The 23,206-nt window shown below is 34.5% G+C and overlaps 1 protein-coding gene across 1 annotated transcript; it reads left to right on the forward strand.

Moving 5' to 3' along the window:
* The first annotated feature begins 219 nt into the window (after window positions 1-219).
* Window positions 220-18,180, forward strand: LOC141690337 (DNA ligase 4). Its single transcript, XM_074495114.1, has 27 exons — window positions 220-637; window positions 2,304-2,395; window positions 3,574-3,659; window positions 3,746-3,882; window positions 4,236-4,310; window positions 4,457-4,548; window positions 4,699-4,770; window positions 8,502-8,581; window positions 8,719-8,756; window positions 8,843-8,849; window positions 8,962-9,117; window positions 10,739-10,814; window positions 12,380-12,504; window positions 12,605-12,639; window positions 12,726-12,784; window positions 13,057-13,140; window positions 13,799-13,894; window positions 13,974-14,022; window positions 14,161-14,248; window positions 14,578-14,781; window positions 15,103-15,228; window positions 15,398-15,497; window positions 15,580-15,685; window positions 16,125-16,252; window positions 16,334-16,501; window positions 16,673-16,828; window positions 17,305-18,180. The coding sequence occupies exons 1-27, from the start codon at window positions 308-310 to the stop codon at window positions 18,074-18,076; spliced, it is 3,537 nt and encodes a 1,178-aa protein (XP_074351215.1). The 5' UTR covers window positions 220-307; the 3' UTR covers window positions 18,077-18,180.
* Window positions 18,181-23,206: the final 5,026 nt, after the last annotated feature.

Below are 23,206 nucleotides of genomic sequence, written 5' to 3' on the forward strand. Positions count from 1 at the left end.
CTTGACAAAAAATTTATTATTAATGGAGCTAGCACATTAATTTCTCCTATTTGTATATTTTTTTTCATTTTTATGGTTGTCGATTTTTTAACCGAAACCGAGCCGGTTGAAACCGAACCGAGATTTTGTAATGAAGTCGAATCCGAATCGGCGGTTACGATTTTCGATTTTAAAAACCGAAAATATATGCTTGGGGTTCCGGTTTCGTCCTTTGCCAAGCTTCTTCAACAATTCTTCTAATATACACTTTCATTTTACCGCCTATATAAACCCTCAATTTTCAAACACACTTGAAACCTCTCCCAAAATGTCAAGCACAAAGTTCCACGTAATGTGTAGTCTCTTCAATTGGATGCAAAAAAGCAAATCATCCGCTAAAAAACGCTCTAAGTTTTGTAAATTTCTCGATCATTTTTGTAAACCTGCCGATTATTTCAGTGCAATTAGGTTAATTTTGCCTAGTTTAGATCGCGAGCGAGGCTCGTACGGTCTCAAAGAGTCTGTGCTCGCCACCTGTTTGATCGATGCGCTTGGGATTTCGAGGGAGTCAAGCGATGCGATTAGGCTTGTTAATTGGCGAAAAGGCGGTGCTAGGACTGGTGCTAGTGCTGGAAACTTCTCGCAAGTCGCGGCGGAGGTATCGGGTTTTTGTTCGATTAAATGTTGATTTATGTTTCGGTAATTATTGATTTTTGTATTTTAGTATGTAAAACTATAGAGTTCGAGTTCGAGTTGAATAAATGTTGAAATATGTGTGTATTACATGTGTTGTTGAATTTTGAGATTTTGTATGTTAGTGTGTAAAATGATAGAGTTCGAGTTCATTTGAGTTGAGTTTTGTGTGTTAATTCTACTTGGTTAAGAAATTGTAGAGGAAATAGTTGAAGAATTTTTCGTAGGTGTTACGATGAAATTTGAGGATAAAAAAAGGTAACAGGTGTTTTTTAATTGAGGGCTAGTTATTAGATTTTTGGAGATAATGTTAAATTGTTAAGTGATACATGTATTAGGATTGTTACGTTTTTCTTAGAATTGTGATGGTTAAAGCGGATAGAATTGTGATGAATATATAGGTTCTTTTGGGTGTTTTTTGGTCTTTTTTTGAGCATAATTTGAGCAAAAAATGAGGAAACTAGCACTTTTAAAAGTTTGGCTGGTTTCGGCTCTGGCTTTATGCATTTCACATACGCGTTACTGGTGTTTCGTTATCCTGCAAAGTCAAACAAGTTGCATGCATTACATATGATTATGGCAGAGAGACATTATTTTATTGCTTTAAATGACATCATGCAGTTGATGACCTGCTTCACACATTTAATGACATGATGGACAATTTGCAAACTAATACCTAGTAAAAACAAGATGTCACTGAAAAGAATCGAACACACCTTAGGATTTTAATATATTTTTTTTCTTGTTATGCACAGTCTCTCCTATATTTGTTAATAGTGCGTACAAAACATTATGATAATTTAGAGAACTACAAAAGCACACATATTTCTGTTACCTATTTACCCTTAATTTCATTATTTCATCTTTATTAATGCTTTATTGAAATCATTAAATTTTTGGGATACCATTAAAGAATGGGGGGGAACGACTAAATAAATTATAATGTTAGGGACTTCAAAGATAAAAATGTTCGGAAAGGGGTAATATGAAATTATTGATTGCTTTTGATTTAGGTATCAAAGTATAGTTATTAAACAAGCATCAAGATTGGTACCTTATTTGTAGGTTTGTGATGGTTGAAGGGTATTAAATATTTTAAAAAATATAAGACTTCATTATTACTGTATTTCTATTTTACCAGGGGCACAGTGGCATGGTGGGTGGTTTCTGATACACTAGCCAATTTTTTTAAACTTTCTTATTAACAGTTTCTCTATCTGTACTCCCTCCACTATTTTTTATGGTGCATATTAAACATTATGACGATATGGAGAACTATAAATTTGTAACTAATTTTGTTCCCATTTACCCTCAGTTCGATTGTTTCGTCTTTATTAACGCATTATTTAGATTACTAAATTCATGGGATACCTGGGATACAATAAAAGTGCACACTCTTTTTTGTTTATCGTAATAAAATAAGTTGGCCTTTCTAACTTTAAAAAGAGGTTTTGAGCAATGAGAAGAGAATTAGGTAAATGTATACGCACAATACTTTTATACTTTCATGCTGAGCATAACTATTATACAAATTTAAAGTTTTAAATTGATGGATTTTACCTTTCACTTTAACTGATTGAACATTCAGTTTCTTATAGGATCTCCGTCTCATTCTTTGTTACCGTGGTCAGGTTTTACAACTCAGACAGGGAACAACTTCAGGGGAACTAACAATTAAGGAATTAAATGACATACTTGATCGCTTGGCCTCAAGTGAAAATAGGTAAGGAGTTTAGTTTCTTGTATTGATGTTACAGCTATTCATATTATACGGGAACCTCTTGAAATGCCAAAGAGTCAATGGCCGTGGCCTTTTACCACGGCGTAAAACATTTCATGATTATATTATTAGCTACTCTTCCCTTTTAATTTCCGCCCCACAACTGTGTAAGCACTGTTAATTTCGTTACTTAGTTTGTAGTTGGTTATGTAGCTTGAGTTCAACAATCTGCATATCTTTTTAATTTTTTAATCTTCAGTTGCGCGGGCAGGTAGTTTAGTAGTATTTAATTAACTATTTAACACCTTCATATTTGATTGGTTGCAAAGGCTGATTTAATAATTAAAATACACGGGCAATATTGTTATTGAGAGTATTAATAATTTTCCTATGCTTTAGTTTTTGAGAAAACCATGTCACAAAGACAATGACAAAAAAGAGAGAAAGAAAGTGACATTTTACTCAAATTTGTCAATTTTTTTTTATGAAAAACACAGGGCAAATGCACTGGGGCACTACTGATGGGAGTTGTGACCTTTTTGTCCACACTTAATCTGTGGACATGCTCGCATAAATCTTCCGTTTCCACTCAACTAAAATATAAGTTTGTAATTTATACTACTGTTTGATACTATTCATACAGTCATACTTCATATCAAAGTCCCAAATATATCAGCTTGCAGCAAGAGGAACAATTGAACTATTACGTTACTTATTTGTACACGTTTGAAAGTATAATGCACTGTAGAATGTGGATACAATTTCCTATTTTAGAATCAGGCTTATGACTTGTAGTTAAAACAAAAATTCTATAGTGTTAAATGCAGTCCAGTTTCTGGAGTTTAACCATTCTATATACGGCCCGTGCTTAATATTACACACAGATTTAATGGCAATGTCACAAAGCACAAAGCCTTGTTGGAAGCATCAGCTTGATTTAGCAGAATCAATAAGTGGTCTTTTATGCACACTGACAAGAAGAGATTTGCAAAAATCAAAACAAAGAAAGATCTCGACCTAATATTTTGTGATTTTCTACTCATAAATGCTTTTTTGTCATCCTTGTAAAGGTTTCTTTTATCTGAATAGATTTAAAAAAGGTTTTTTTTAAAACTTGTTTGGCAATATAATATTTTATTCGATACTCTGTCTATGGAGACTGATTTGGTGTGAAACGACAGAGCGGAAAAAACCTCTGTTCTTTCTGAGCTGATCCAGAAAACAAATGCCCAGGAAATGAAGTGGATTGTAATGATCATTCTTAAAGGTTTGAATCATTTACTTATGATCTTAATCTCGAAAATACAATATTTTATGTATGTATGAGACCTTCATCTTTCTAATCGCTCCCAGATTTAAAGTTGGGAACTAGTGAGAAAAGCATCTTTCACGAGTTCCATCCAGATGCTGAAGACTTGTTTAATGTCACATGTGACTTGAAACTAGTTTGTGAAAAATTAAGAGACAGAAGTCAGAGACATAAAAGACAGGTATATATTAGTCTTAAGCTGCTGCTTCATTTTGCATTATACTGAATTTTAAAACCATTTTCTATAATGATTGCTTCAATAAACAATATCCGCATTGATGAGTAGTACCCTTAACCTATATTATTTTTAGTTTTCTTTGTTACCTTAAATCTCCATAAATAAAAAATTCAGGAGCAAGGAACTACGGAAAAGAAACAGTAAAAAGTTAAGATTAGCGAAAATCCATAGAATATTTACTGCTATATTAAGAAAAGAAATGAAAGAGTGAAGAGGTATTGAGTTGTTAACGATTTCTGTTTTTGCTTACTAAAGATGTTTGCATTTGCTGTGTTTATATCCCCCTTGCTTTGCAGGACATAGAAGTTGGTAAACCTGTACGGCCTCAATTAGCTCTACGAGTCAGTAATGCAGCTAGTGCTTGGAAAAAGGTTTGTTCGCAAGTACTTGAATTTGCCTTCACAGGAACCAAGATTGATTCACATCGATTGACTTCATTGTTTGAAAAGTTTTCCCAATTACTTTAATATGTTACTACCTGTATATAATTATTAACGTATTCTCCACCCCTTGTTAGCTTCATGGGAAGGAAGTGGTTGTTGAATGCAAATTTGATGGAGATCGCATCCAGATCCACAAGAATGGAGAAGATATACACTTTTTCTCTCGGTAGTTGTTCATTATCTAATCTTTTAAGCTAATTTTTCTAGCTCTTATGCCATAAAATCTCTTTTAAGAATGAAGATATTAGATTTTTAAACTATAAAAGCCTAACCATCAATGTTAAGTTCACTGTTTGTTTATCATAAATTTATGCAGGAACTTTCTTGATCATCCAGAATATGGACATGCAATGTCAAAGTTTATCAAGAAAAATGTTGTAACCGACAGGTATGGCTCCACACTAAGTTTTTGATATTCAAATTATGTTGCTGCTTGTCATTTATGTTCTAATCTTCTAAATCAACCAATTATGCATTGATATTGGTGGTTAAGAAATAGTGCCTTCATTTATATATACTAGAGTCTGATTGTAAAATGTGAGATGTGAACCAATTAAAAACATTTATATGCGTAAAAAACACTATGCTAGCATACTAAATTTGATCCGAAATTAATAGGTGTTTTTTAGGAATAAAAGATTAAATTTCCCTATGTAGGAGTAAATCCCTAAACTAAAGCACCATGTGAAATCTTAATGGTAGAGAAAAAAGAAAGTCCTTTTCTAATTATCTTCCATGATATATTTCTTTTTTTCATAAATATCAATTTATATAATACAAGTATATAATAAATTAATTATCAATATATTAAGAAGTAATAACATAAAATGAATTACAAACTAAAAATTTGAATTTCACATCCCAAATCATTCTCTTCACATTTGAAAAAAGTCACCCATGAGTTCTATATAATTAAGAAAGAATTTTCTAGTGTGTGCCCAAGGACACATGCTAAGAATCCGTGTTTGATGAGTTGTCAAAATTTTATCGGTGGAGAGCTTATTAATAATAATGGACCTCCTGCAAGCACAAAAATCTAGACCAATAAAATTTTGACAACTCATCAAACACGGATTCTTAGTGTGTGCCCTTGGGCACACACTAGAAAAACCGAATTAAGAAATTAACAACATGCGAAGTTGCATGAATTTGAAGATTTCAATTTTAAATTCACAGACAAGATTGTTGTTTCACATGGAAATAATTGGATATTTGGACGTAGTAAAAGTTCTAGATATATTGTCTCTGCTTCCAATATATTGTCTTTGCCTAAGAAGTCCATATGCTCCACCATAACGATATCGTTTTCCTTGGCCAGAACTTATTCCATTTGAAACAACTAATCTATCTCAATGTTAGTACACTTATTTTTAGGAGATTTAAGTATATATGTTTTTCTTCAAAAGTCAAAATATGTTAACCTTGTGATTTACCATCTTCATGGTGTCTAATATTTTCCCTTGACACTTTTCTCTGCACCATTTTATTACTATTTTATCAACCATAACAAGTGTACTTTTGGGTTGTTAAAGGCGCGATTAATGTCACTTCGTGCTTAGGCGCAAGGTATGCGATTCGAAAATGTGCGATTTAGCACGATTCTGAAATCATCTAAAAGGTGCATGTGAAGTGCCTAAAAATGTTAAGGACTGGAAAGAGTCTCTCATAATTTTGAAAGATGGTAATAACCTTAAAAAAGGGAGAAACCAAAAAAAACCGTAAAGTGTTTCACACGACACTCGGCCTTCATCTCAAGTCTCTTAATAGTCTCTACATCTCAGCCTCCATTTACAAGATTGAGTTATATTATATGACACTGAATCCTTTGAATTAGAGAACCTTATCGATCAAGGCTTCATTATTTCATTATTATCATGTTATATATGCTCTTTGTAAGGTTTGAATGTTAAAATTATGTTAAATATAGTTTCTTGTCAAGTTTGTAAATATTATTTTTTTTTTTGTAAAAAACATGCGATTAATGGCGTTTCGTGATTCATGCTTCAAATCGGGTCTTGCGCTTTTTCAATATCTGCACCTTGAACAACACTAATGTACTCTTTAAGTTCATCATTAATCCTAGTAGTGCCATCATTATATCAGTCAAAAAAAATTTCTATATTGGCTTTGGTTAATTTTTTTTGAACAAGCCCGTGTATAGTGCCTGATGAACAATACTCATAGGATAAAAAGTAGAGGTGAAAGTTGCGCGACGAGCACTAACTCTTTTTTTTTTTGCATAACTCTGAATCTCAATAATAATTAGTAAGTTAGAAATTGATGTAAAATCGAAGCTCTCGATACTGATTCAGAAGAACAATTAAAACAAAGATAAGATACGATTATGTGGAAAATGTGCCAAGAGAAAAACCAGTAGCCCTAAGGTGATTTTAATGTTGAAGAGCCACTGCCCTTGGGAATTTTCAACCACAAAACAGAAGAGTTTGCATTGATCGTAATCCATAACAAGATAAAATAGAAAACAATCTCAATTCAATCAATAAACAACGGGAGTCTATTTAACGTAAAATAAGTTGCCTGTGACCTAAAGTTCTTAATATTAACTTGAGGTAAATTTTTTTTTTTTTTTCTTTAAGTTGGATTCATCTGTTTGGGTAAATTTTACTTAAAGTTAGTTAAGTGTTAGATAAATTTTAGATGAAAGTAATCTTTTATTTAAAAAAATAAAATTATATTATTTTGAAAAATTTAATATACAAAACAAATTAAAGTAGTCGATGATTGGAGCTCCAAGACAACAAGTGTTGCGAGAAGAAATTGAAAAAGGAAGCGAAATGATTAAAGTTTTTAGCAAAAAAGTAGCTCGGAGCTACTTCTGCTTAGGGGCCATTTACAACCTAAAGTCTAGAACTTTAATGAGTTGCCAACCGGGTTTATTTTAACATAAAGCCATATGGGCTTTACATCTCTTTGTATGGGAGTATATCCCTTAAACTTAAGCACGAAGTTAAATTCTAACAATAAGGGAACAAAATCCCTGATTCTTGACCATAATATAGAATATTTCTAATTGTCAATTTATATAATATAACTACAGAATAAAATTAAAATTTAATCTGTTCTTAAATAATAACAATAACAATAAAATTAATAAAAATTTATTTTTTTAATTTCAAGTTCTGTGTCAAAGAGTGAAAACCTTCGAGTAGTAGATGTGTCTAGTTAGATTTAAGGCAGGCAACTTGTAAGTAGGTAACTAGTTTATCATTATTGTTGTTAACAGGTTTACTTGAGTTCCCTTATAACAGAGAACTTACATATGAATGTGATGTGCCCGTACCCTTTAATGCTTTATATACCGTCGGGAATCTTAAAAAGATTTTACTTATTTATTAGTAGATGCATTCCAGAGCCAAATTATAAACCTAGAAAGATTTTACTTATTTATTAATAGATGCATTCCTGAGCCAAAATATAAACCAGAATACCATGCACATGTTATTATCAACCACGTGACGTATAAACACACACACACACACACGAGAGTTATGGAGTTCGAACCTTCCTACCCCCAATAATTTTCATAATCTATTTTGGACATTGAGTTTGATTAAATCTCCCAAAATGGGCTCCTAATTTTCCACTCTCGAACCATAAAACGGGCTTGCGAGTAGGCGTAGTGTTAAATATAAATATATGATCTATTGAAGCGTTACCTCTCACAGTTTAAGGTTTTACGGGAGCTTTGAACTTGACAAAAAAGTGTGTTTTAAGTATTTTCTTTTCAAATTTGTTGTCACCACATGTCACTTAAAGGCCAAATAGGGACACCGGAACTTTTTCTTTTTCGGGGTGGGGGGAGTTATGAATATTCCTTTAGGGTGTAGCTCTTTTCAGATATGGAGAGGTATAAGCTGTGCTATTTTCCCCTGTATGATCTGTCCAGTCTCCATAGATCAAACATCTTTTTTTAAGTACTAAGGCGGAACTACTAAGGGGGAACTTTGCTCCTCGTGCAAGTTGAGTCATTATAAATTGTAGAGGCGATAATAAAATTTGAAATACATAATCTGCTAAAATCTTCTTGTGCCCTTTATTATCTGGTTAATCTGAATTCATTTAAAGGTTAGTAATCAATATTTATTTTCCCCTTTTTAGGTGTATACTTGATGGGGAAATGCTGGTCTGGGACACATCTTTGAATCGTTTTGCTGAATTTGGATCAAATCAGGAGATAGGTTTACATACTTTCTGAGTCCTAGTCTATGTTTTTCTTTGCATTATTTTTGCCAGAGTCTTGCTAAGATTTGGTGTTCTGTGCACTTCAGTTGGTGCTATATTTTAAGTTTTCATATTTTTAATTTTTTTTTTGCAGCTAAGGCTGCAAAAGAGGGACTTGAAAATGACAGACAGGTTTCACTGCTGTGTATTTGGTTATGATGCTTTCTATAGTATTAGGAATTACTGTCAGTTCTAATTTCGTTCTTGTTTTAATGCAGTTGTGCTGTATCCTTACTTCAAACAAGTTCTGATAGGTGCCTTAAAGTTGCACCAATATAGACTCGCAATACAGACTGCCCTCTTTTTTTTTGTATGCCTTAACATGATGTCTGGTTAGATGTTGCATTTGATATTCTATATGTAGGAGATACTAGTGTTATCCATCAAAGTTTGAAGGAGCGGCATGAACTACTTCAGAAGGTTGTGAAGCCCATAAAGGGTCGCTTGGAAATCTTGGTCCCTAACGAGAGTCCTAATCTTCATCGTCCTTCTGGTAACCATTCGATTCGATAGTTATCAGATAATGAAGCTTTTGTCGAGCATTTTTTTAAAATTTAACTTTCAAGAGAATGTAGTGCTGTTATTCTTTCTTTGAATCGAGTGTAGAAAAGATGAGTTATTTTGTCTAATTAACTGGCTTTCTTGATATTAATCATTGAAGTTGTATCCTTACTCAAATGAAGTGGTGCCGAGAATGTTTATTGCGCCAATTGTTAGAGCATTGATAGTTAGATAATCTTTATAATATCTGTTTAGATACTTTGATGAACATATGTTCTTTAGCTTGAACTGCAGTGTCAAATTTTGCTCATTAGTTCAAGATTAAGCATGTTTAAGGATTGCTTAGACTGAAGAGTAAATAATATGTAAAAAGGCTGGATGGCGGGTGTCATCTTAGAATATGGAGGTTTATTTTTCTCATTTAGGTTGTGCATTAAAATGAATACTACAGCCTACAGGTGATTTCTCTACATAAACTCATTTAGTGACGGTGTCACATGACTGCTTAGTCATGCATCAAATCTTATACTTATACAACAATATATATATATATATATATATAGAAAAAAGTTATATGGAGACCACATTTTTATCGGAGACCTCGGAGACCACTTATGTTCTGTAATCAAAACACTATGAAATATATTATTTTGTGAAGTATGGTTTACGAATATCACTAATTCATTAAAAATGTTGAAGACCATTTAAGTTTAATAAGTATAATGTGTATTACTGCAATTTGAACAAATGTTCTGCAAACTAAATATGTTTCGTAGAATAAAACAAATTATAATGTTCCACATGAAGTACATGTATGATATTTAAAATTTTGAATAAAATAATGACAATTGTAGAACATAATGCACAAAATAATACATTTTGCAATGTCAAAACAAAAGCGGTCTCCGTGGTCTCCAACAAAAACGTGGTCTCCATAGAACTTGACTCTCTCTCTCTCTCTATATATATATACATATATATAGAAAGTAAGAGAATGACTCATTGTAGTTCAATTTTTTTTGTACTTAAAAATAAATATCCTGTTAATCAAGCACTCAATTTAAATAAAAATTACTGTTTGAGTTCTTATATTGAAGCTTGTTTATATATTATGTTAGCCCAAGGGGAGGTAAAATAATAAGGTTAATTATTTTCCTTTTGCTTGGTCTTTATGTCTGTTTGCAAGGCTTCATATTTCAGGGACTAATCTTATGGATTATAATATAGTCACTAGTAATCATATGTTTGTTTGGTCAGGATTATACAAAGGACTTTGTTTAGACTATTATATGTACTATTATTGAAATGAACTTGCACACAACACTAGACCTTTATTTGGTTTGTCGAGATACAAAATAATTCCTTTTAATTCCTAGTTGGACTAGGTATAAGTAATTCCATATTTGTAACTAGAACCCTCATCCGTTACTTCATCCCAGTACTAACTATTTCCTACCATTTCTATTAACCCAACTCGGGATTAGGATCATTTGACTATAATTTTTTTTAATCCCATTCTTAGTCCCTCCAAATGAATGTACTCTAAAAATTTAAGATTTTACGTTGAAATTGAAGTTTTAGATTTGTTTTACAGCTGACTCCTCTTTTTACAGGGGATCCATGTTGGTCTCTGATTGCTTATAGTGTAGATGATGTCGAAAGGTTTTTTAAAGAAACCATCGACAACAGGTTAGTGTTCTTCTCATTTCTCTGTGGTCATTTTAATTCTTGATCGTTAGGTTTAGAGCATGTGCTATCTAATTGGCTTTATCTTGCCTTTTGCCTAATTGTGTAGTCAAAGTATTATGTGCTGCTATTCATGTCATTTTCTTTTTTGGTCCTTCCCTAAAAGTTGCTATGGGTAAATATGAATCACATGAAGAAAGTCATTGTTCTTGCAAAGCTTTTGGATTTTAATCTGTTGTTGGCTAGTTTTTTTATTGATCTTATTATCTTAACGTCCCAGCTACCTTCTTTCTACCTAAACATTTGCAACAAAGAGAATCATAAATGTTTTACTTGCTTCTAATGTTAAACTGTTAATGCTAGTTCACTATCATAGAAACTTGTTCGCGGAGATACATAAACCGACAGCTTTCTCTTTGTTATAGTTCGGGAGAGTTGCCTAATAGGCATTGTAAATTTTATGCACGAGTGCAAGCTGCTTGCTTTCCAACTGACAGTTTAGTGCCTTTTAGCGATTGAGAATTAGTGCTCCAGAACAAGGATTGAATAATATAGTATAACAGGAACTAAAAAATTCCTCTAATTTGGAAATCAAGAGATTACCCTCTACGGCCAAAGTTTACTCATTTTTTTTAATTACTAATTTCTCTCACATGTAGTACTCTAAAATACTCCCTCTGGTCCAGAATATAGGGCGTTTCTTTTTGCACACACTTCAATGTGCTTTGAATATATAGCAAAAATAATTATTTTTAATTTTCTTTTACTAAATTAAAAAATATATACTATATTTTAATTCAGAAAAAGAAAATTTGAAAAATGTTAATTCTAACTTTATTTTCAAAGCTCTTAAAAGTACGTGAAAAAAGTCAAACGCCCTATATAATGGACCAGAGGAAGTACCTCTGTAGTAAACCCCGTTTACTAATTAAGGAATGCCAGACTCTGCCTCTGAATTTTATGATAGAGTCAATCTATTTACCCACTTGTATCTTTGTGATTCATTAAATTATGTTACATGATACCTTTATTAAATAGATATAGCGTTTCTCACATTTACCTGTATAACATATTGTTCAACGTATATGTATAAGATCATATATAATTGTGCAAGGATTCAAACTATATCTTCTCGCAAACAATTTTCTTAATTTATTCTCTTGTATATATCTCTATGACTCCTTATAATTAGTGATAAACTTATTGGATTGTTTGCATATATATTGTAGATATCCTCGTTCCAAAGCTGATAGATGTATATTGCTCATGTACAAAATGCTGATGATTGAGAATTTGAGATAAGAAATTAAAAAAGATTATTTTTTCTGATTTCTTGTAATAAAGAGTTGATTGATAGTTGTCTTGTTCATCCATGCTGGCATAAGTTTTGTTTTAGACATTTTGGACATGTACAATATATAAAATGTTAGCCCTTTATTATCTGGTTGCAAAATTTATGGTGTTCATTATTATAATTGGACCTGCCATATTTAGATGGGTCTCTTTATTAAACAATGAGGAGTGAATGCTGTAAGTATTACTCATTAAGGTTGTTTGTATTTCCTTAGAGATGAAGGGATTGTTTTAAAAGACTTGGCTTCCAAATGGGAACCAAGTGATCGGAGTATAAAGTGGTTGAAATTGAAGCCTGAATACATTAGAGCTGGATCAGATTTGGATGTTCTAATCATAGGTTTGTTTTGTTATTAATGTTTGCTTTCCTCATCCCAGAATGGCAATTTGTTGGTGAGCTGTAGCTAATTTCAAGTTTACAATTCAATGACTCTTTGTAGGAGGATATTATGGCTCTGGACGTCGTGGGGGTGAGGTGAGAATTCTGGTGTCATTCTGATATATCTATTCTCTTCAAGTTGTTTCATAAGATTGATATATAGACGTCTCATACAATTGAAGGTTGCTCAATTTCTGGTGGGCCTGGCAGAACGTCCGACAACAAACTCTTATCCTAGAAGGTAGGTATACTCATATATCTGTAAGAGTGTAGTGTTTATTACTAATTATATCCTATATATAACCGCTGTAAGGGAGTTAAAGTGGTTTGGTCGTCAGGGGCATATCCGTCATTTCAGAATTGTTTGATTATAATGTTAGGTACCATGATGATGGGCTTTTCTTAGTAGCTCAGTGATGATATTCTAACCCGTATATATTCTTTCCAAGTATACTACATAAGTATGTCATCCATTAGCATGTGCTCATCTTTTAATTTTATTTCCTGCTGCAGATTCGTTTCGTTTTGCAGGGTGGGTACTGGACTGTCAGATGAGGAGCTTGATGCTGTAGTAACTAAGTTAAAGCCTTACTTCAGGTATTTGTATGCTTGATGTCCGAATGTTAACTATTATGGTTTACTTCCATCAGGCGGTGTTCAAGTATGCCCAAAGATCTTTGTTTATGGAAATGAATTGGCAGTAAGGTTACATGTGATTTTTCTCTCTGCCTTTGGACTTACAAAAACTGCAATGAAAAAATATATATTGAGACTAGTTGAGATGAAATATAAACGCGGTGATTGGCATTTTCAACGTGGATATGTACTGGGAAAGATTAGTTGAGATGTCATGTGTTTTATAGACAGATTTGCATTTTGCACCCCTTAAATTTCGCCAAAAATCAATTTATATACCTACTTTCAGAAATTGCAGTTTGCATCCCCCTTGTTTGAAATATGATTCAAGTTGCACTTTTTTGTCAAAATTTTCAATTTTTAGTTCAAATTATTGTATTCAACAACATATTTAATTTATTCTTGAAGAGAAAAGATGAAATACATTGTACGGGACAACAATTAGGGCTAAATAATTAGGCAAAAAGGGTGCATGTTGAATCGGATTTCAAAATAGGGGGATGCGAACTGCAATTTCTGAAAGTAGATATACAAAATTGATTTTTGGACAAATTTAAGGGGTGCAAAATGCAATTCTCTCGTGTTTTATAGTAGTATTATCTGACAACATGCCTCACAGGAAATATGAATACCCAAAGAAAGCTGCACCAAGCTTTTATCAAGTCACTAACAACTCAAAGGAAAGGCCGGATGTCTGGATAGATAGTCCTGAAAAGTAAGCATTGTTCCGTACCATCTAAGTAAAACTAGCATGCTACATATTATATATTTACCAATGTCATCTTTATGTGCAGATCAATTATACTGTCAATAAACAGTGATATTCGAACAATTAGGTCTGAGGTATAGCTCATGTCAATCATAACTAGTAGGCAGAAATGTCTTTTTATACTTGGAAGTTTCGAGCTTTTATGGCTTGATTCTACTACAGTATAAATTTGCTCATGTTCATACTATCCCAGATCCTTATTTCCATTACAGGTATTTTCTGCACCATACGGCTTGAGATTTCCACGTATTGACCGTGTCAGATATGACAAGCCCTGGCATGAATGCCTTGATGTACAGTGTAAGTGGCGACTGCATATTTGTTTCTTTTATTTACCCATTGGTACTATTTTGCTAAAACATATGTTATATGCCTGCATTTATTTATAATATGGAGATAAGGTGATGTATGCATAAAATTATGATGAATTGCACAATTTTGGCTTTATCATAAAAGTGTTAGTGTTATAGAAATGAAACTTACTTCTAGAACACTTGCTCTTTTTATAAATGCTTCTCTCCTGTATTCGTTTCCTACTACTTGGGACTTAGGGAAGCCAGTAAATTCTATGCCCTTTTACATGCTTTTTGTATAATGTTTTTCTTCTACTTGTCCTGCCTTGTCTGCAGCTTTTATCGAATTGGTACACTCAAGCAATGGTACTACACAAAGGGAGGGGGATCAAGGAGTTTTAATGGACAACAAACCTAAGCGAGCAAAAGTCTCCAGAAATGTAGAAAAACACAGTGTTACTGTTGTTCCTTCTCATTTTGTTCAAACCAATGTCTCTGATATCAAAGGAAAGACGTTGATATTTTCAAGCATGATGTTCTGTATCCTGTCATCACATTTGGTGAATGAACTTTATATCTTCGCATCTGTTAAGTCAATAAGTTTTGTTGCTTATTTATTCGAAAGTGTTGGTGTACTTGCAAAATAGATTCATAAAAAGCAATTACAGCTACCCTAAACCCCCAAAACTTCTTAGAAAATACCTCGGAATCAACATGAGTTTAATGGTGGTTGACTCAGGCAGTCCTCAACCTAGACACTGCACCTCAGAGAAAGAATAATAAGCCTATACATATGATTTATTTTAATGACCATATGAATATTTTGTGTGTAATGCTACTGGTTCTTCCTTGACAACATAGACTTTGTCAATTTGCCTCCTACCCAATCTCTAGATTCTTTGCACAGATTGGTAGCTGAAAATGGGGGTACTTCTTCGATGAATCTTAATAATTCTGTTACTCACTGTATTGCTGCTGAAAGCAAAGGTCTCTCTCTCTCTCTCTCTCTCTCTCTCTCTCTCTCTCTCTCTCTCTCTCTCTCTCTCTCCCCCCCCCCTCCCTCCCTCGTATTTAACTCATTTCTTACATGCAGTTAAATTTTTCTTTTTAGAAAAGTAATTAATTATGCCTATTTGTTTGCTAATAAATTGTGCAGGGATCAAGTTTCAGGCTGCAAAACTTCGAGGAGATGTTATTCATTATTCTTGGCTCTTTGATTGTTGTTCACAGAAGAAGCTTCTACCTTTAAAGCCAAAGTTAGTTGTTCCTCCTTTAGCTGCCCCATATATTTCCATAGCTGGTACGATCGTAGAGTGTGAGATTATTGTTGTGTGGCAGGTACTTCCTCCACCTTTCTGAACAATCTAAGAAATTGTTGGAGGAAGAGATTGATGAATTCTCAGACTCGTACTATTTGGATCTAGACATCATAGACCTCAAACAGGTATACAGGCGATGAAGAATTATAAATATAATACAGTCTACATTGTAAATTATGTATAGTTTTATTAGCACATTTGGATGTGCAGTAAAGTAACATGAATGAGACATCCTTCTGAGTTGAGACAACTCTAATGCAATCAGTTAAAAAAACACAACTAACCAAATTTGAAGTACTTCAAATAGCTTCCCTTCCCTTCTTTCTAGTTACTACCTCATATTAGATCCTGCTTTCTAAGCCACTAAACAGTTTAGTTCAACAACAGAAATGCACAGTAATATATTTCACTTGCGACATCCAGTAACATACTTCAAACTAGAAAATAGATGCTGAACTTTTTTGTGCTCGTGTATATCAGTGAACACTGAACAATATATTCTGTGCACCAACAATCTCATGATGAATCCCTTTGTTTGTCATACAACTGTGGTTTGTTTGGCAGCTTTTAAACAACGTTGATAGATTAGAAGATTTGAAGTCTGTTGAATATTACAAGAAGAAATACTGCCCAAAGGATAAATGGTCTTGCTTTACTGGATGCTGCATTTATTTTCATCTGTCAACTCACTCGTAAGATCCTTTCTTGCTGTACTCATCTCTTTAAATAAACTTTTTCTAGTGTTAGCCTTCCTGTTCTAAGTTTTATCATAGTTCTAGGAATTCAGAATCGAAATCTTTGCTGGAACTTGCACAAAGAAGGTTGAAGCTTGAAGTTTCTATTGGTGGTGGCAAAGTGAGCAGCAGTCTTTCTCAAGCTACTCATTTGGTGATCCAGTCTCTTCAATTTGTTAATGTGGGCATAGGTGTGGTGTTAAATAGGTAAAATTTCATTTCAAGCATTTCATTTATGTTTTTGTCCACATTGGAAATTTATTTACTCCTCCAAGTTGTCGGCAAAATGTAGACTTCAGGTTACAAGTTGATTGTCTGGTAATATTCTTGTTACTATAAGTTCACCGGTTTTACTGATTTATATCTCTTGTTGACCAGCTTCTCAACAGCAGATGTGCATCATATATGTAACAAAAAAATGCATGTTGTTGGGTCTCAGTGGTTGGAGGATTCTATTGAGAGTAGCCAAAGACTTAGAGAGGATACATATAATATAAAGCTGGAAGGATTAGAAGGTGTAAATGTTGAAGAGAGGTAATTGATGAGTTTCCATATGAATAATTACACTACTGCAAGCATCCAGAGTCTTTGCCATATAGCAATATTGTAAAGTGACTAATGAGAGTTCATTTGCCATGAATTTTTTAAAAAGTAAAATTTCATAATGTTTCCCCCCTCCATAGACCAGAAAAAGAGGCGAACCACTTTTTTTGTTACAGAACATGGCATTAACTCGTGACTTGTTAACATGAGTTGGGGCCCAAAGCTGTGCCAATTTTACAGTATATAACATATGCATTGAGCCATCAAGTACACCGTGAACGTATGTATGGTATATGGAAATAATAAGATTTAATGTATTCATGTTTTGATTTTCTGGAACTTTACTCTTGCATTGTGCTAATGAAGTTGAACTTATTCAGCATTTTAAGTACTGTTTTGCTGCCTCAAGATTATTTTTGGGAATTTATAAAATATTATTTTTGTGGTGGTCTTTACTCTACGTGCAGCGAAAATGAACCTAAAACTGAAGATGAACTTGATTTTGATGATGTTGGAAAGCAGAATCCCTTGCATTCTCCTGGTAAAGATGGAAAACAGAGGAAACGGAAAGCCAATGTAGACGATTTTAGCTCAGATGCCCCAAGAAAGAAGTACAGTATGAAAAGAAGAGGAAGACCTGCTAGTACAAGTAGAAAAGATATGAAAGCTGTTAAAAGCCACCCTATAAGGTCAAGGGCAAGGGCAAGGGCAAGAGTTGGGTACAGGCCAGCAAAAATATGTGAAAATGAGTCGGATGTTGAAGTGTGTTCGGAAGATACAGGTAAAAAGGAAGAGTCTGAAATAGGACTAGAAATTCATGAAGTAGGTGACCTGATGGACATGAAAGAACGTGTAAATACCGAAAGTCATGAGATTGGCCAATTTTCTGAATCATCACAAAGGGGCAAGGGAATTCAGATTAAGGATACAGAAGGCACTGAACAAAGTAAGTGGGTTTATAGCGGTGATGAAACTGGTATTGAGGAGAAAAATAATATTGTCTCAAATGAAAAGCTTGAAAAGTTAGAGGTGATGGTTGATCCGGTCCAGAGTATATTACTGGATATGATCCCTAGTCTTGGGACACAAACTAGTACTATCACTGAAAGTAAACCGCACCCTTCAAATCTTAATGCTGTTACTGCAAGTAAACCACAGCTTTCAGATCCTAATCAAGTGCCGGCAAAAAGGAAGAAGGTTAGCTATAAAGATCTTGCGTATGAGCTTCTTAAGGACTAATGAAGTATCCTGCAAGTTGAAGATGGGCGTCACTTTGTATAGTGTAAATATGTGTATGTTCTTGTTTACTTTAAATTTTATTTGAAGTGCTTTTTTCCTGTACACTTCTCCTGTAAGAAGATTTAAAACTCCTCCTCTACCTGCAAATGTGCATCACAATGTTCTCGTGTGATTTCAAATGATTCACAATTTGATCTAGAAAACATTCAAAGTATTAACTGACAATGTTCTGGTTACGTGATTCTGGTAAAAGGTTAAACACAAACTCTCGATATCTACCTGACATGTGTTATAGAATATACAGTCTCAGAACAGGCCCAAGGTAATCAGCAAGCCCAAGGAAAGCAACAGGCCCAAAACAAAATCAACACAGATGCAGTCACTTTAAATAGAAAGATGAAGGCGCCAAATTCAGTTATGAAAAGTTAGTTACAGAATGTAGAGAGAGAGAGTTGTGCAGAGAGATTGAGAGAAGAAGAGGGAGTAATGCAATGATATAAATAAGATTCTAGATCTACTTGATCTTAATACAATTTATGTTCTTATTGATTCAATACAGTTTGCTAATTAGCTTCTTTAGTGTAAATGCTTGATAATTTGACATGGTATTAGAGCTTTGTCACATCTAAATCTTCCGCAATCTCTGATTACATCTCATAGATCTTGTTTAGTTGATTGCTGATTGATAATTTCTGATTGCTGGTGATTTCTTCTGTGTTTATTCAAGATTTCTTCAAGGTGTTAGTATTGCTCATCACGTGTTTGATAAAATGTCAACACCAGAACGATCCTATGCTACAGCTGCAGCTGCATCCGTGATTGATGCAAATCATCCCTACTATCTTCATCCATCAGACAATCCTGGAATGTTGCTAACTACAGTTGTGCTAAATGAGCAGAACTACTCACAGTGGAATCGATCCATGATAATTGCTCTATCCTCAAAGTTGAAGCTAGGTTTTGTTGATGGATCATGTAACAAACCTGCTCTTACTTCTCCGTTATCTGCTCTTTGGATGCGATGCAATCATATGGTAATCTCTTGGATCTTAAATTCTGTTTCAACTGATATACGCAACAGTATAGTTTATATGAACTCTGCTCATCTTATCTGGAAAGATCTTGAGACTCGATATTCACAAAGTAATCTGCCAAAATTGTTTAATCTGCGAAAAGATATCTCTCAAATTACTCAAGGTTCACTTACAATTGCATCATACTATACAAAATTCAAGACTCTGAGTGATGAACTGGATAGCTTATCTGCTAGACCTAGGTGTACCTGTACACACTGTACGTGCAATGTTAACACGAAGTCAGATCAGTATGAATGCACTATTCAGTTAACAAAATTTCTTATGGGATTAAGTGAACAATTCACCTCTGTTAGAGGTCAAATATTGCTGATGAAACCTGTACCTACTCTCAGTCAATGTTACTCTATTCTATTGCAAGAAGAGACTCAGAGAGATGTTCAACAGTCCTCCTACATGACTGATCATAGTCTAGCAATGAATGTCAAGAACTCCTATTTTGGTCCTCAAAGAAAATTTGGACAAAATGGATCTACTTCCTCTGGCATGTCTAAGAAGACTACTGATGATACATTGATGTGTGATTTCTGTCATTTGAAAGGTCACATCAGGGATACTTGTTTTTGCTTACATGGCTATCCTCAGTGGCATAGGCTCTTTGGTAAACCAAAACCTAAACCTAGAGCAAAAGCAAACAATGTTACTTCTACTCCTCAATTAGCTGCAGATATTGGATCTTCTGGAAATCTGACTGATACTGGAGAGTCTAAAGGAACAGGTCTTTCTGATGATCAATATCAGAATCTTCTGAAAATGATTCAAGCAACTATGAAGACTGATGCAGCTTATTCTGGTACATCTTCTGCTAATACTGTGCAGTTTGCAGGTACATTTCAGTTCTTGTCCTGTAATGCACATATTTCTGCCTCTATTTCATCAGATCAGTGGATTCTTGACTCAGGAGCCACTGATCACATCACATATTCTGTTGATAAACTTCACAATGTTCATTCTTGTTCTTCTCATTTACAACTGCCAAATGGTCACACTGTTTCTGTTACTCATATTGGAGACTTTCATTTAACTCCTGATATTATCCTGTCCTCAGTGTTGTGTGTTCCTTCTTTTACCTACAATTTGCTATCTATTCCTAAACTCACTGCTACATCTAAAGCAAGTGTTGTGTTTACTTCTCATGCATGTCTCTTACAGGACCCTACATGGAAGAGGGCTGTAGAGATTGGTAAATTTCAGAATGGATTATATCTGTTCCAGCCTTCTACTTCTCAGATTTCTACTTGTAATTCTGTTTCCAAATCTTCTGTTGATATGTGGCATGCAAGAATGGGGCATGTCCCACTTGCAATGCTCAAGTTACTGCCAGTTTCCTGTAATATGACTGATCTGTCAATTTGTGACAGTTGTCACCTAGCTAAGCAACCTAGATTACCCTTTTCAAACAGTACTTCCAGCTCTTCTTCTTTGTTTGAATTAGTTCATGTTGACCTTTGGGGTCCTTATCATTGTAAGACTCAAGGTAATTGTAATATGTTTCTTACTATACTTGATGACAAATCCAAAACTACTTGGGTTTTCCTGTTGAGTGATAAATCTCAGGTTTCTACTATTCTTGCTCAGTTTTTTGCTTATGTTCAAAATCACTTTCACACTTCTGTCAAGATCCTTAGGTCTGATAATGGTTCTGAGTTTATTAACAGATCTTTGGAAACTTGTTTAGCAACTCTTGGTATTATCCATCAAACCAGTTGCACATATACACCTCAGCAGAATGGCAAAGTGGAGCGTAAACATAGACAATTGCTCAACACTGCTAGAGCACTACGATTTCATGCTAGTTTACCTTTGCATTTTTGGGGTGATTGTATCTTAACTGCCACACATCTCATCAATAGAACCCCTTCTGTTTTACTTGCTGGTAAAACCCCATATGAGGTATTGTTTAAAGAACCTCCTATCTATGATGATCTTAAGGTGTTTGGTTCTTTATGCTTTGCCACTATTACTCCTCAGTCAAGGGATAAGTTTGCACCTAGGTCAGTAAAGGGGGTCTTCTTGGGGTATCCTTATGCCAAAAAGGGATTTAAAGTGTTAGATCTCACTACTAGAAGGGTGTTTATTTCAAGGGATGTCAAGTTCTTTGAGACGGTTTTTCCGTTTAAAGATATTGATACTTCTGCTCCAGCTTCTCTGTTTCCTTCTGTGTCTGATCCCTATAGTGATCCTCTACATATGGATTCATCTTCATCATTTGATACTACTGGTTCTATTGCCAGTACTCCTACTCTGTCTCCTACTCTATCTGACACTTTGGCTTCTATTCCTTCTACTAATACTGACTCTGTTACTGAGATTTCTCTGGAGAATACTTCATCTCCAATTCCCATCATTCCTTCTAGGCCTGTGAGGACAAAAATGTTGCCTGCTAAATATACAGATTACACCAATCTTCCTTCTATGTTCAATAAATCATCCAATACAGTACTTTACTCAGCTGATTCTCTAACAACTGATCTTATTAATCACTTCTCTACTGATTATAATCACTTTATCGCCAATGTGGCTAAGATCCCAGAACCTTACTCTTATAAACAAGCCGTGCATTCTCCAGAATGGTGTACAGCAATGTCAGTTGAACTTGCTGCTCTTGAGGCCAACAATACATGGCAGGTTGTTCCATTACCTGCAAATCAAAAGGTGGTTGGGTGTAAATGGCTTTATAAAGTCAAATATCAGCCTGATGGTTCAGTTGAACGTTACAAAGCTCGGTTGGTTGCTAAAGGGTATACTCAAACTGAAGGTCTTGACTACTTTGAGACGTTTGCTCCGGTCGCTAAGATGACTACTCTCAGAATTGTGTTAGCTTTGGCTGCTATATTTGGTTGGTCTATTACTCAGCTAGATGTCACCAATGCTTTCTTGCATGGTGACCTTGCTGAAGATGTGTACATGGCCCTACCTGATGGTTACTTTCCTTCTTCTGCTATTGTTAATACCTATCCCAATCTTCGACTGGTGTGTAAGCTTCTTAAGTCTTTATATGGCCTTAAACAGGCTCCTCGGGAATGGTTCAAGAAACTATCAGCTGCTCTTCTTCTGTTTGGCTTTGTCCAAACCCATAGTGATCACAGTCTATTTGTATACAAAACTGATTCCACCTTGACTGTTCTTATTGTATATGTGGACGACATGCTTCTAGCTGGCAATGACTCTTCGGTTCTTAGCAAGATCAAAGACTTTCTGAACACTCAATTCAAAATTAAGGATCTTGGACATCCTAAGTATTTCTTGGGCATTGAATTAGCTCGATCTACCTCTGGTATTTACCTACATCAGAAGAAATATACTACAGATATTCTTAAGGATATGTCTCTCTTGAATTGCAAAGTTTCTCACATTCCTTTAGAACATAATCATGGTTTACTTACTGAGCAACTCACTGCTGATGTTTCTGATGTTTCATTGTATAGACGATTAGTTGGACGTCTTATATATTTGACTATCTCTAGGCCTGATATCTCATATACTGTGCAGACTTTGGCTCAGTTCATGGCTCATCCAAAACCTATTCATATGCAAGCTGTCATGAAACTTCTCAGGTATCTTAAGTACACTTGTGGTCAAGGGCTTCTGCTTTCCTCTCAGAGTTCTTTGTCTCTCACTGCATTCTGTGATGCTGATTGGGGGAGTTGTCAGCTCACTCGTCGCTCTATTACTGGTTTCTGTGTTCAATTAGGGGAGTCTCTCATTTCGTGGAAAAGTAAGAAGCAAGCAACTGTGTCGAGGTCTACGGCTGAGGCCGAATATCGTGCTATGGCAGATACTTCATGTGAAATAACATGGTTACTCTCTTTATTTTCTGAACTTCATTTGCCTATTTCAAGTCCTGCTCGTCTGTTCTGTGATAATCAATCAGCTATCTATATAGCTTCAAATCCGGTTTTCCATGAACGTACTAAGCACATCGAAATCGATTGTCATTATGTACGAGAAAAGCTTCAACAGGGGGTTATTGTGCCTGCTCATATTTCTACTTCCCATCAGCCTGCAGATCTTTTTACCAAGGCTCTTTCTGCTG

Source organism: Apium graveolens, chromosome 10 (assembly GCF_009905375.1).
Source record: "Apium graveolens cultivar Ventura chromosome 10, ASM990537v1, whole genome shotgun sequence".
NCBI classification, from domain to species: domain Eukaryota; kingdom Viridiplantae; phylum Streptophyta; class Magnoliopsida; order Apiales; family Apiaceae; genus Apium; species Apium graveolens.

Coding starts and splice junctions, on each gene's coding strand:
- LOC141690337 (XM_074495114.1), top strand. CDS start 308: ATGTCAAGCACAAAGTTCCACGTAATGTGTAGTCTCTTCAATTGGATG. Junction 638..2,303: donor TCTCGCAAGTCGCGGCGGAG/GTATCGGGTTTT, acceptor TACCGTGGTCAG/GTTTTACAACTCAGACAGGG. Junction 13,141..13,798: donor AAGTTAAAGCCTTACTTCAG/GTATTTGTATGC, acceptor CATGCCTCACAG/GAAATATGAATACCCAAAGA.